At 46.8% G+C, this 15,000-nt stretch overlaps 1 protein-coding gene across 1 annotated transcript in view; it reads left to right on the plus strand.

Moving 5' to 3' along the window:
- phlpp1 (PH domain and leucine rich repeat protein phosphatase 1) overlaps positions 1-15,000 on the plus strand; it is an 85,741-nt gene that overhangs the window by 56,407 nt on the left and 14,334 nt on the right. Inside the window, exons 4-7 of the mRNA XM_079488503.1 lie at positions 755-906; positions 5,556-5,702; positions 7,753-7,980; positions 14,055-14,257. Of these exons, the coding sequence (XP_079344629.1) occupies positions 755-906; positions 5,556-5,702; positions 7,753-7,980; positions 14,055-14,257 (730 nt within the window). The remainder of the gene's footprint in view (positions 1-754; positions 907-5,555; positions 5,703-7,752; positions 7,981-14,054; positions 14,258-15,000) is intronic.

The raw sequence follows: 15,000 nt of genomic DNA on the forward strand, positions 1-15,000 counted from the left end.
GACCAGGAGGCGTCCTGCTTTGGCTGCTGGGATTCTCCCAGTTTCAAGCTGGGCGTGTCCTGTCCAGAGTCACGACGAATAGTTTTCTCCCCCCCCCCAACATTCACTGCTAAATTGTCCCGGTTTTCAACATTATTATAATTGTTAAATAATAACTCTTGTTTTGAGTGCTTCTGTTGAAAGGTTGCAGATACTAGGTGTGCTAAAATAGTGCTAAAATAATGGTCCACCATCCTGATAAGGACAGCGGGTGAAAATACAAATATGATAAAAAAAGTTCATGTGAAATTGCTATTTTTGTAAATCGGAATTTAAGTGATTAACTCAATCTGTGCCAATGTTGAGATTTCTCGTGTCTAGGTACATTACCCATCTGTGCCAGTGACAAGATTCTCGTCATTTATTGATTACTATTGATTCCTAAAGATATCGCTGACATTTGAATTGTTTCCCCTCCGTCCACATCCGTTGTAAGCGTAATCTTTAGCGGCGCTTTTCTCAGAATTGAGGCTTAGATTCAGGTGTTTGAACAGAATGGCAATGTTAGAGCTCAATAATAAAAAAAACGGCGCTACCTCGTGGTTACAATATCAACTCTTCTGATGACAGTGAATGTAGAAACTTTAACTTTAACTTGATCTCCCCTCTCCTCTAGATGGTCTCCCAGAGGATCCACTCTGTGGACCTGTCCTGCTGCAGTCTGGAGCAGCTCAACTTTAACTTTAACTTTAACTTGATCTCCCCTCTCCTCTAGATGGTCTCCCAGAGGATCCACTCTGTGGACCTGTCCTGCTGCAGTCTGGAGCAGCTCCCTCCCAACCTGTTCTACAGCCTGGACCTCACCCACCTCAACCTCAAACACAACTTCCTGCCCGCCGCCGACCAGCGGCTGCAACAGCTGCAGAGGTACGTACGGCGCCAAATGTCACTCCCGACGGGCTTAAACCAGAGAATACCAGCACACACGGAACTGTCCGTTAAAGGCACTTTATTGTTTCATTATAGGTAGGTATGGTATGCTGCAAACAGACAGCACAACAACGAACGTTTTTCGGCATGAAGACTTTGTCAGTGTTGATACAACGCTGACTTCACGCCGAGGCGCGTGAGTGCTGGTATTCTCTGATTTAAAGGTGTCTTTCCCGACCATGCACCCGACAAAATGATCAAAGAGATGGAAACAAATTGGAGTCGTGCGTGCTTCCTTTCAATTAGAAAACTCCCAACAGGCTGCCACTACTAGTCTGACTCCTACAGAGAAGGAATAGCGATCGCTGAGGCCAGAGAGAGAGAGAGGCTAAAGATGATGACAAAGGATGTGGGGGTCAGACGGAGGGGGCATGGGGGGGGTTGTTAATGATTAATGAGAGAGTCTAGGGGTGAGGAGGAAGAGTGACTCGGCTTAGCGGCAGACATGCAGAGGTTTGTGTGGGGGGGATAAGCTGGCCTGCTCGGGACAAGACTTCACATGGTTTAGCAAAGCTCACCTCTGGCCATAAGATGGATCGGGGACTTGGCTGTGTTGCGGGACAGAGCTGGCTCTGATGGGGCTGCAAGGCTTAACTGGACTTGGCAGTTCAGGGGTAACTGTAGCCCTGGGGACACAGCCATGCAGGTTATCTTAACCCTGCGGGCTGTAGAACCAAAACAGAGTCTGAAATGGTTAGATTTCTTTCTCCAATTTTTTTCCCCATTTTTCCAATTTTCTTGGTACATTTGAGTTGTTAAAATAACTTTGTCACCAGGCTAGTCGTCACTTCTTCTGGGCTTGTTTTCTTGGACGTGATTGCTTATTTCTCTGCAGTCGGGCCGTGGGCCCTAGATCTGACACCGTGAGTGGGACCACAGCCATTTGCCAGCCAACTGGAAGCCTGAAAAGTAACCTGTTTATTTAATTTCATGCATAGGTTACCAGTCATTAAGCTAAAGTACCGGTAGTTAAAGCGGGGCATGTTTGCATGTTTGGAATTGTAACGGCTGAAATCAATAATATATCAATATTCAGACATTAACCTGCGGGGCCACATTAAGTGAAGGTAGAAGGTAGAAGACCTGACACTGTGTGTAGGACAGTACAGGCGAGCCAAGGAGGCTGACCAGGGCTGCACAAGGCTGGGCTAAACGAGTCCCGGGGTCTGGGGCTGCTGGGCAGAGCCTGGAAGGAAGGCTAGACAAGATGATGTGACTGTGGGGAAGCTTTTAATATGCCTGGCCTCCCTCACTGTCTCTGTGGGCACCATCTGCTGCATGCTTATCACGGGCCCAGATTGAAGTCCACAAGCCAAGACGTACCCGTGCGTGCGTGCGTGCGTGCGTGCGTGCGTGCGTGTGTGTGTGTTGTGCATTGCTTGTCAGAGCTCTTCTTTCTCAAAATTCGGTTGGAAATGCTGTGCGTTTGGGTGGGCATTGTGTGCTTGTATGTGTGTGCGTGCGTTGTGCATGGCTTGTCACAGCACTTCTTTCTCAAAATTCGGTTGGAAATGCTCAGCGTGTGTTTGTGTGTGTGTGTGTGTGCGTGTGCGCGTGTGTGCGTGCCCGTACATGAATGACAGAGAGTCTGCAGGCTACGGATTTTGGGGTCAGTGCATTCAATCCTAGTATAGTGGCTCTCTGTTATCATCGAAAGATGACTGCACTGATGGTGTGTGTGTGTGTGCACGTGCGCGCGTGTGAGAGAGAATGTAATCCATGTCTATGTGTGTTAGTGTTTGAACACTGTGACGGATGGATGGATGGGGGGGGGGGGGGGGGGGGGGGTGTATGTTGTGTGTGTGTGTGTGTGTACTGCGTGTGTGTGTGTGTGTGTGTGTGTGCGTGTACTGTATGTGTGGGTACAGCACAGGGCTTTCGAGATGTTTGCAACACTGCTGTGATCATTATTATGTGACTCACAACACTTTGATGTGCTGCGGTCGGAGGTAATTACATACCAGAGCCGAAGACAAAGGAAACACGATAGAAAGGCGACAAGTGACTATACTGTATAGTGTGTACAGCCTGGGCTCCACATGATGAGAGGGAATGCTTGAACGTGACGGTTCAGTGGAGACACAGCACCCCTGCTGGCCGTACCAACACATCTGTTGGGAGCTCATCCATATTTGACCAAGCGCAAACCCCCCCCCCAAAAATGAGGCCAGTAGCGAGTATGAATGTGATACTTCATTCATACTTGGGATTTTGATTCCGATGACAGCTGGTAGAGTGCTACTAGTACAGCGCTACTAGTGCTAACCTTGTCTGGGTTAGACTGTGTGCGTGTGCGTGTGCGTGTGCGTGTGCGTGTGTGTGTGCGTGCGTGCGTGTGTGCGCGTGCGTGCGTGCGTGCGTGCGTGCACATACACAGGTCATAGGTCAGTGTTTTTCCTGTTGGGATGGATGGATGTAATGTCTAGTGTCTATTGTTTTCTATTCCTCTCCTTGCCTTTATCGGTCCATCTCTCTGTCTGTCTTTCTCCAGGCATCAACCTATCTATGGGTTAATTTATATGTTGTCATATGACTGACTTTCAAGTGAAAACTGTGCATATATAAATATTATAGTAAAACATTGTAATATAGTATAGCTTATGTGTATAGTATGAATGTTATATAAATTACAAAACGAGTGTGCTTTCTTCCCAGTGAGCCCACTAATATGTGGCTATAGTTTAAATATTGTGTAGTATAAATTATTCTGATACATACTGTGATAGATAATATACTGCCTAATGCCTATAGTAGAAATTATGCTTATATAATATCAGGGGTTTTCAACTGATTGTGAACCAGGGACCCCCACCCTGACTAAAAATCAACCTGGGGACCACCGTTGTGTTGCGTGGGGGGGATATGGGCTTGAAATGAAATATTGACTGTTGGAAGGGTTTCATTAATTTGTACAGAGATTCAGAGCATGGTGCCTAGGCAGGGCTCAAAGTATGCTGACTGCACTTGCAATATGAACACTTTTATAAAAGTGTAATAAAAGTGTGCATTTTCGGAATATGTTAACGTGCTAAACAAAACTTTGTAAAGGACAAAAGGACGACGTAGATGGGACAAGCAAGGGGACAACTGCAGAGAGGGACAGACACGGACGGAGAGAGAGAGAAACATGGGCAGGGAGGGAGCGTGTGTTTCTGAGAGGGGAAAATAGAAAGTCCTCTGCCTCAGACCAATGTCAGTGACGAATGACCGAATTCTAAGCATGGGGAGGTAACAGGAATACAAGGAGAGGAAGGAACGGAATGAGTGAATGAATGAGTATATAAAAGGAGAGAGAGGTGGCGGAGGGAGGGGGAGAGAGAGAGAGAGGGTGGGTGGGTTTAGGCTGCTGAGGATTACTCAGCGGATTGCAGGGACCCCCTCCTCCCCTGCCTCCCACCTCGCACACAACAACACACACACACACACACACACACACACACACACACACACACACACACACACACACACACACACACACACGTGTATTTGTTTATGCTTACAGTGTTAGTTTCACTCTGAGAGTATAAGAATGGACATACCGGTAGAATTAAATTAACAGAATGAGATGAGAAAGGAGCTTTTTTCCGAACCCTCACAGCTCGTCTTGAACAGCCCCTGAACCTTACCTTGCCCTCTGTTTACATAGTTGTGTGTGTGTGTGTGTGTGTGTGTGTGTGTGTGTGTGTGTGTGTGTGTGTGTGTGTGTGTGTGTGTGTGTGTGTGTGTGTGTGTGTGTGTGTGTGTGTGTGTGTGTGTGTGTGTGTGTGTGTGTGTGTGTGTGTGTGTGTGTGTGTGTGTGTGTGTGTGTGTGTGTGTGTGTGTGTGTGTGTGTGTGTGTGTGTGTGTGTGTGTGTGTGTGTGTGCGTGCGCGTGTGTTGTAGTAGTAGTAGTAGTAGGACGTCATATGCAGACCCCTCTGAGGATCACGTGCTCTGCCACTGAACCCTGAAGCCTGTTTTTTTTTTTGTACTTGCGAGTGTCATACACCTGAAATAGCAGATCTACAAGCTCAACGACGCGTACCTCGCAGGCAACTACAGTAACCAAGTACAAACTCGGGCTTAAAGCACATATACCACTGGTACCGCTGGTGTTTGGACCGACAACACGGCCGTTGCTGCCTCGCTTGTTTGCTCAACAGTCATACATACGTGGAGGTTTATTTCTGCCGTGACGTGGGGCCGTGTTTGTGTACGTGGACAGTGTGACAGTATTGCGCCTTCAGCCCACATACCAGACATACTGTAGCTGTTGCAAAAGAGATACAGTACCTGTCTGTCCACTATGGCATTGTGGCATTCCTGTTTCATACGTTTTTGGCAGATTTGTTCTTTAGATTTTTTTAGGCGCCTGTGAGACATTGTGAGTATTGCCAACGGCATGCTAACTTATTGCGTATATACTCATGCATTCATGAGTATATACTATTCTTTTGCAATATTAATGATGACAAGACACAGCTACACCTCATTCCAGCCACTTAATTCTCTCTCCTCCTCTCCTCTCCTCTCCTCTCCTCTCCTCTCCTCTCCTCTCCTCTCCTCTCCTCTCCTCTCCTCTCCCCTCCCCTCCCCTCCCCTCCCCAGGTTCTCTCGTCTGCGGAGCCTCAACCTCTCCAACAACCACCTGGGTCAGTTCCCTCTGGCCATCTGTGACATCCCAACCCTGACCGAGGTCAACCTGAGCTGCAACTACTTGGCCTCCATCCCCAGCTCTGTGGGAGCCATGACCAAGTTAGTGACGTCAAATCATCCACGACCCCCCCAGCGGGGGGGGTTTCTGGAAAGATCTCCTCTCCTCTGTGTCTTTGAGCTCATAGCCTGTGGCTGCATGCAACTAACAGTAGAAATTACACTGCACAACATAAATAACCAGCAGTGGTGTGAGGTTGTAAAAACCACCGCATGTGATATTCTGGTGACCATTAATAGGCTTCAAAACAGAAGGTAGAATAGATAACATGATTAGTGCTGGACTTTGAATGAATGAATGAATGAATGGATGGATGGATGAATACGTTTTTTTTCGTGTCATGCCACTTTGGCCCATCCCATATGGGATTCATTTAACAAAATAAATAGAAAACAACTGATATTACAGTCCTTCCTGTTCACAATAAGTAAGTAAGTAGCCTTGCCGAGCCATGAGGCAGGAGCCATAGGGCAGGAGCCTATCTCCTGTTTCTGTAGCGTGGGGCAGCTTGATGTACTGTACAAGTACACCCCCTGGACATGACGCTAGTATGTCGCAGGGACTTACCCCCAATCCAACCCTTGATGCTGAGTGTCAAGCAGGGAGGCACTGGGTCCCATTTTTAGAGTCTTTGGTATGACCTGGCCGGGGATTGAACCCCGACCTCCCAGTCTCAGGGCGGATACTCTAACCACAAGGCCACTGAGCTGTTCACAATAGGTCTTGCCTTTATTACATACAACATAAATGAAACATACGTACAGTATTTTAACAAAATAAGAACAAATAAGACAATGTAATTGTACATGTAAATGGCCCTCCTCCTCCTTAACCAGGCCCTTTTCAAGAAATGAGGCAAATGGGAAAAATGTCATGTTGAAAGAGACATTTCAGTTTCTGCGAGTCGTCCAACCGCACAATTGCATCATCATTTATTAAAAAAAAAGATTCTGCCTGATAGAGTTGTAGAATGGGCAATAAAAAACTAAATGCATTTATGTTTTTAAATGTTCTCCTCAACCGTGCCTTCATAGATAGGGTGGGTTACTGTTCAATTGTAGCATTTACAAGTGGCAGTATAAGCGCTTTCAGCAGGTCTGTCTGACGGTAAACATTTGCCTTGCAAAAGAGAGTGGCGCAAAACACAAGTGAAACCAAGATAAGGGAAGGTAGACGCTGTGCTGCGGGTTACCTACCTGCTTAATCTGCGAGAATGATCTGGAATGAATGGCTGTGTGTGAATTCCTGAAGAGACCTGTAGGGCCTTCATGCTATTACTGCCACCTGCTGGCCATGAACGTATTCATGCCCAAGGCATTAATATTCTTGAACTAAGTTTGGGCAATTATTAGACGCAAGTGGAAAGAAGTTCAACCCAAAGCATGCAAGTGAAAAAAACGAAACCTGCCAACTCGTGTTGATTTTGACAGCACATTTTTAGTTTTAGTATGGTCTTTTGAATAATCACTTGGAATGTATGTATTGTGGCATGCCGTAATGGCTGATTTCACACTTGCTGACAATAGCCGCTCTACACGCTCACAACGTGTCGTGCTATTTAATTACGCGTTGTGAGCTTGTAGATCTGCTATTTTTAGAATGCAACCAAGCATAACATGACTTGTCTTTTAGTCCTACTGGACTCTCCACTAGTCCCCCTCCTTAACATTTAGTCTAGTTTTTATTTGTTTGACGAAATTGTCAATCATATATTTTATTTCGTTTTTAATTCTGTTTTACTCAGTGTAAAAAGGTAGTCGACGAACATTTTTCGTCATAGTTTTATGGTGCGTTCACACGCATGCAAAGATACAGTCTACCATTCATTGTCAATGTAAGCCAGCGACATGAAGATGCAAAGATGCACCCGAGTTTGTAGCTCCTGCAAAAAAAATACAACGCCACAAATAAGAGGAACTGGCTCCAACTTCAGCTACAAAGCGTCAAATATGCTGTGAATACTTGCATCTTTGGATCTTTGCATCTGCCCGTGTGTAAACGAACGCGGCACAAGTCGACAAAATCAACCCCACTGCCAACTTGTATACCCCTCATCCCTCATCCTCTCTCCTCTCCCTGTCCACACTACAGCTTGCAGACCTTTCTGCTGGACGGTAACGACCTGGGCTCCCTGCCCAGCGAGCTGGGCACCCTGCAGAGACTGGGCTACCTGGGCCTGTCCTTCAACCAGTTCAGCGCCGTGCCACAGGTCCTGGAGAGGCTGGCCAACATGGAGAAGCTCTGCATGGCCGGCAACAGCCTGGAGACGCTCACCCTGCAGAGCTTCCGGCTGCTCCGAGTCAAGCACATAGACCTACGGTACGTACTGTACGGAGCCGCAGGCGTTTCGGACACGTGCAATTTACAATTTAAGGCATTTAGCAAGACGATCTTAATCCAGAGCGATTTACGGTAAGCAAGAACAACACATGATAATATATATTTTTTTTTAAAGATATTTTTTTGCGGCTTACGCCTTTTATTGGTTTTTGAAGGGACAGACAGTAGGCTGACAGGAAACGGGAGAGAGATGGGGGAAGACATGCAGTAAAGGCTGTGTCGGGCTCGGGAGTCGAACCCGCGGCACACTGCGACTGGATTACCAGTCGGGTGCCCAGACGGTTACGCCACCGCCTGGGCCCATGATAATATATTAAATACATATAAATAGTCATCAGACAAGGATCATAACTAACATGTCTAACAGTAGAATATCTGTACAGTGAAGCTATGAGTATACACTATAGAGTGCTATGTCTACATAAAATGCTATCTAAATTACATAAGTTGAATTGAGCCTTTGCATACGCCTGGAAGGTCGTCGAGGCTAGTGCAAGTGCTACGGAAAGTGCTGCGGGCTAAGATGGAGTCTGAAGAGGTGCGTTTTCAGACTACGGCGGAAGATTGGGAGTGAGTCACATACACCGCTCGTCTTTCCCATTCTGGGCGGGAACCCCTTTTGGTGTTTTAAGCGTTACGTTAAACTTTAGCTATTGAAAGATAGCAGATCTACAAGCTCATAGCGCGCCACCGAGTGGCGCGCTATGAACTTGTAGGTCTGCTATTTTTGAAAAATCGTTAAAATGTGCCTCAAATCTTTCCCGAAAATTGTCATGATTTAGAAAACATTTTTTTTTAATTTCGACGTCGGGCCTGAATGGGTTAATTATTTTGTTCTCTGAGGCCAGTGGTTTTGAATCTCGTTGTTGCACACGCTGGACTTGTCTCGACACACCACTGTCTTTTGGGCTATGATGATTCCACTCACTTCCCCCGTTTATGTTTCAACTGGTACTAAACCACACCAATAATGAGACATTTGGCTTTGTAGATTTAAATCCACCATAGTGCTGGTTTACAGGGTTTGAGGGGAGTTTACTACTGTACGTAACGGCATACATAACACTGGTTCTTTCTCAAGACAGAATACAGTGTTACAAATACAGTTACAGTACCAGTCATGCCAAAAAAACCATGAACTGTGTGACATGTGTTAAACCCCTCTAATGACCAAGGCCTAAACACTGAGCGGAAGACATAACTACGACGGCTAAACAACGTTTCGGCACGGAATCAAGGAAATCATTGGCCTGTGGTTGTTCCATCAGCTGTCCCCCCCCCCCCCCCCCTCCCCCCCCCCCCCCCCCCTTCCCCTCCGCCCCCAGCTTGGGAAAGTGCAGGGCCAGTGTGACTTGGCAGTATCTCGTAGTTAATACATCACCGGCTTGTCTCCCGTTCGTTCGGTGACTGCATGCGGTCTCGTGCCGCTACGGCGTCACAGCGTTCTCAACCTCGGTGGAGACAAAGGTCACACTTGGTGGTGTTTTACTGTGGGCACAGCATCAGGTTCATCAGGTTTGAAAGAAAAAAACATATCCCACACCCTATTTTTTGGGGGATTTTGCCTTTATTGATAGGGTACAGTAATGTTTGGACAGGAAAGTGGGAGAGAGGGGAATACATGCTCGGAGTCGGGACTCGAACCCACGACACGCCATCAGGCGGGATTGCCGGCCTAGGTGCCTGGACCGCGGCCCAGGCCCCCCTTCTGCAAGACATTAAAATGTGCCATTTGTCAAATGTGTCGGCTTGTAATCCGTTCACGAGTTGGCTGTTGTGTAGGATGATTCATTATGATTATGATTGATTCTTTATTTGTGGAGGAATAGTCCCGTATACAGTATGTCTCTGTTGTTATAGACTCTTGACAATTATGTAATTATAAATGACTATTAATCATTCTGTTACTTCATTCAAAACATTTCATACAGGCAATTTATTATCCTTTACAAAACAGACGATTCAAATCAGCGACCCCCTCTATTCGTATTCAATCACTTAACCCATTTAGGTCGGGAGCACATCTTATAGCTTTTAACCACTTTAACCATTATTTTAAACTTCAGCTGTTGAAAAATAGCAGATCTACAAGCTCATAGCGCGGCACCGAGTGCCGCACTTCAAGCTTGTAAATCTGCTATTTTTGAAAAATCTGGAGGGTCCCTGGTATATTCTCTGGTATATTCCTTTTCCATGTCCTTGACATGGAAAAGGTTGAGCACCACTGACATAGAAACATAGGTTTTTCCGAAAACTGTTTATTTAAAAGCCTTTTTTTTTTTACCATTTTGGGCGGGAACCCCTTTTGGTGTTTTAAAGCATTATGTTATACTTTAGCTATTGAAAAATAGCAGATCTACAAGCTCAGATCTAGCAGATCTACAAGCTCAGATCTACAAGCGGCACTCGGTGCCGCGCTATGAACTTGTAGGTCTGCTATTTTTGAAAAATCGTGAAAATGTGCCTCAAATCTTTGAATATATATTATTACATTTTTTTAATTTCGACGTCGGGCCTAAATGGGTTAAAGCACGAATCCCGTTCATCATCAGTCATCCTCTGTTGCCTTCTCTAAAGGAAAGGCCACAGAGCCGCTTGTTCACTAGAGTGCAGATCAGTGGTTCCTAACGTCTTGTTCACTAGAGTGCAGATCAGTGGTTCCTAACGTCTTGTTCACTAGAGTGCAGATCAGTGGTTCCTAACGTCTTGTTCACTAGAGTGCAGATCAGTGGTTCCTAACGTCTTGTTCACTAGAGTGCAGATCAGTGGTTCCTAACGTCTTGTTCACTAGAGTGCAGATCAGTGGTTCCTAACGTCTTGTTCACTAGAGTGCAGATCAGTGGTTCCTAACGTCTTGTTCACTAGAGTGCAGATCAGTGGTTCCTAACGTCTTGTTCACTAGAGTGCAGATCAGTGGTTCCTAACGTCTTGTTCACTAGGGTGCAGATCAGTGGTTCCTAACGTCTTGTTCACTAGAGTGCAGATCAGTGGTTCCTAACGTCTTGTTCACTAGGGTGCAGATCAGTGGTTCCTAACGTCTTGTTCACTAGGGTGCAGATCAGTGGTTCCTAACGTCTTGTTCACTAGAGTGCAGATCAGTGGTTCCTAACGTCTTGTTCACTAGAGTGCAGATCAGTGGTTCCTAACGTCTTGTTCACTAGGGTGCAGATCAGTGGTTCCTAACGTCTTGTTCACTAGGGTGCAGATCAGTGGTTCCTAAACGTCTTGTTCACTAGAGTGCAGATCAGTGGTTCCAAACGTCTTGTTCACTAGAGTGCAGATCAGTGGTTCCTAACGTCTTGTTCACTAGAGTGCAGATCAGTGGTTCCAAACGTCTTGTTCACTAGAGTGCAGATCAGTGGTTCCTAACGTCTTGTTCACTAGAGTGCAGATCAGTGGTTCCAAACGTCTTGTTCACTAGAGTGCAGATCAGTGGTTCCAAACGTCTTGTTCACTATAGCAGATCAGTGGTTCCTAAACATCTTGTTCACTAGAGTGCAGATCAGTGATTCCTAACGTCTTGTTCACTAGAGTGCAGATCAGTGGATCCCAAACGTCTTGTTCACTAGAGTGCAGATCAGTGGTTCCTAACGTCTTGTTCACTAGGGTGCAGATCAGTGGTTCCCAAACGTCTTGTTCACTAGAGTGCAGATCAGTGGTTCCCAAACATCTTGTTCACTAGAGTGCAGATCAGTGGTTCCCAAACGTCTTGTTCACTAGAGTGCAGATCAGTGGTTCCCAAACATCTTGTTCACTAGAGTGCAGATCAGTGGTTCCAAACGTCTTGTTCACTAGGGTGCAGATCAGTGGTTCCCAAACGTCTTGTTCACTAGAGTGCAGATCAGTGGTTCCTAACGTCTTGTTCACTAGGGTGCAGATCAGTGGATCCCAAACGTCTTGTTCACTAGAGTGCAGATCAGTGGTTCTCAAACATCTTGTTCACTAGAGTGCAGATCAGTGGTTCCTAACGTCTTGTTCACTAGGGTGCAGATCAGTGGATCCCAAACGCCGTGTTCACTAGAGTGCAGATCAGTGGTTCTCAAACATCTTGTTCACTAGAGTGCAGATCAGTGGTTCCTAACGTCTTGTTCACTAGAGTGCAGATCAGTGGTTCCTAAACGTCTTGTTCACTAGGGTGCAGATCAGTGGTTCCTAACGTCTTGTTCACTAGGGTGCAGATCAGTGGTTCCTAACGTCTTGTTCACTAGAGTGCAGATCAGTGGTTCCTAACGTCTTGTTCACTAGGGTGCAGATCAGTGGTTCCCAAACAGCTTGTTCACTAGAGTGCAGATCAGTGGTTCCTAACGTCTTGTTCACTAGGGTGCAGATCAGTGGTTCCTAACGTCTTGTTCACTAGAGTGCAGATCAGTGGTTCCTAACGTCTTGTTCACTAGGGTGCAGATCAGTGGTTCCCAAACGTCTTGTTCACTAGAGTGCAGATCAGTGGTTCCTAACGTCTTGTTCACTAGAGTGCAGATCAGTGGTTCCTAACGTCTTGTTCACTAGAGTGCAGATCAGTGGTTCCTAACGTCTTGTTCACTAGAGTGCAGATCAGTGGTTCCCAAACGTCTTGTTCACTAGAGTGCAGATCAGTGGTTCCTAACGTCTTGTTCACTAGAGTGCAGATCAGTGGTTCCTAACGTCTTGTTCACTAGGGTGCAGATCAGTGGTTCCCAAACGTCTTGTTCACTAGAGTGCAGATCAGTGGTTCCTAACGTCTTGTTCACTAGGGTGCCGATCAGTGGTTCCAAACGTCTTGTTCACTAGAGTGCAGATCAGTGGTTCCCAGACGCCTTATAGGCCGTGACCCAAAAGAGAACTTTGATGTCTCCCAAACTTGTGAAATTAGCCGATCTACAAGATCGCAACGCGCCGCTTTGTGCCGTGTTGTAAGCTTCCAGAACTATTCCAGAGCTATTTTCCGTTCCCGTTTAGTTTTTTTATAATGTATGTAATTCCTTAGATCTTTCTTTTATTTCTTCATGAAAATACTGAAAACATTAGTTTTTAATTCATGATATTTTGTAGCTTTTTGGGGGGGAATGTTTTTTGAAAATGTTTTGAAATAATAATTAAAAACAGAATGTAGGAAACCAAACTTAACACTTATGTGTCTGTGTCTTGAACCATGTGTTTGGAAACCAGTGTCTTGAACCATGTGTTTGGAAACCAGTGTCTTGAACCATGTGTTTGGAAACCAGTGTCTTGAACCATGTGTTTGGAAACCAGTGCTCTAAACCCATTAAGACCTGAGAACTGATTCTACAAATGTCTTCTTCTAAATCATGACTGTTTTTTGTCTATATGCGCGATTCTCAAACTATTTCATGTATTTGCCCCCCCCCCCCCGCCCATCTGGAAATGTGTTGTTCCAGGGACCCCCAGTAGCAAAAATTTGAATTAAAAACGTTCGCTGTAAAAGAATATTTCGCCACATTTTCATGATTTTTCCAAAAATAGCATTAAAACATGAGGGCATGGAGCCTACCGATAAAACCAGTAAGTTAGAAAAATGCCTAAAAAGGTAGGTCTTTAGTCCTCTCTTAAAAGAGTCAATCGACTACGGCGCTCTCAGTTGGCCAGGGAGGGCGTTTCACAGTTCAGAGGCCACCGTGCCGAGGGCCTGGTCCGGTTGACCCACCGTGCCGAGGGCCTGGTCCGGTTGACCCACCGTGCCGAGGGCCTGGTCTGGTTGACCCACCGTGCCGAGGGCCTGGTCCGGTTGACCCACCGTGCCGAGGGCCTGGTCCGGTTGACCCACCGTGCCGAGGGCCTGGTCTGGTTGACCCACCGTGCCGAGGGCCTGGTCCGGTTGACCCACCGTGCCGAGGGCCTGGTCTGGTTGACCCACCGTGCCGAGGGCCTGGTCCGGTTGACCCACCGTGCCGAGGGCCTGGTCCGGTTGACCCACCGTGCCGAGGGCCTGGTCCGGTTGACCCACCGTGCGTAGGTTCCACAGGGCTAAAAGGAAAGGCCACATCCCCTGCGGCAGTTCAGTCGGTGGCAGAAACAGATGAAGTGACCGGTGTCCTCTTCTCTGCCCTGTCTGTCAGGCTGAATAAGATCAGCCGCATGGTGCCCGACGAGCCCGACCTGCTGAGGCACGTGACCCAGCTGGACGTGAGGGACAACCGTCTGGAGGAGCTGGACGCCTCCGTCCTCCCCCGGCTGGAGACGCTGCACTGCGAGAGGAACCGCATCTGCAGCCTCAAGGCCAAGGGCGGCCTGCTCAAAGGCATCTACGCCTCAAACAACGGTAAGGCCTGTTCAAAGGCATTTACGCCCCACACAGGGGCGTAGATGCCTATTCAGACTCCGGTTTTAGAGAGGTGGCCACCTTTTCGGTCGTCACCTCTTCCCCAAAACGGTGGTTTTGATACCGGCACTCATAGTCCATCACCGTACTCATATCTCCTAACCTCCTTGGCCAACACTTCCTCAAATTCGTCCATTGTTTTCCCTCTGCTATCTCTCTACTGCCTATCTACCTCTATTCTATTCCTTTCTGGTCCTTTTCGGTTCCTTTCCTATTCTATATAGTCTCTCTCTCTCTTTCTGTCACTGTCTCTATTATTTCAGTCCTTGGTTCTCTTGTTCTTCCGCTGCTCTGTCACGAGTTTGTCGTTTGTTTTTACCAGTGGGGCCGCCCACCCAACTTCTAGACCAAAAGCATTGCCCGGAATGAGTCTCGGTGACCACCGTTTTGGTGGTTAGTATAAACAAATAGAAGGGCTGGGGAGAGCGGTGCTTTGCCGTTTCTCTTCACCGCAACTCAGTGACGTCATGTTGTAGTATGAATAGGCCCTTACCCCCACCCACCCTTCTCTCTCTAAACACCTTCACGAGTCTCCTCTTTCACAGTCAGCCTCTCTCAGTTCATCATTCCGCCCTAGCGTTTGACTGTTCATTGTCTGTGTGCTTTTTGTCCGTCCTATACACGCACAGCTCCGTTGTCTCCTTCCGTCTGTCCTTGAATGTTAGGTTAATGTGTTTGTCTCT

The sequence above is a fragment of the Electrona antarctica genome (assembly GCF_951216825.1).
Source record: "Electrona antarctica genome assembly, chromosome: 19".
Classification (NCBI taxonomy): domain Eukaryota; kingdom Metazoa; phylum Chordata; class Actinopteri; order Myctophiformes; family Myctophidae; genus Electrona; species Electrona antarctica.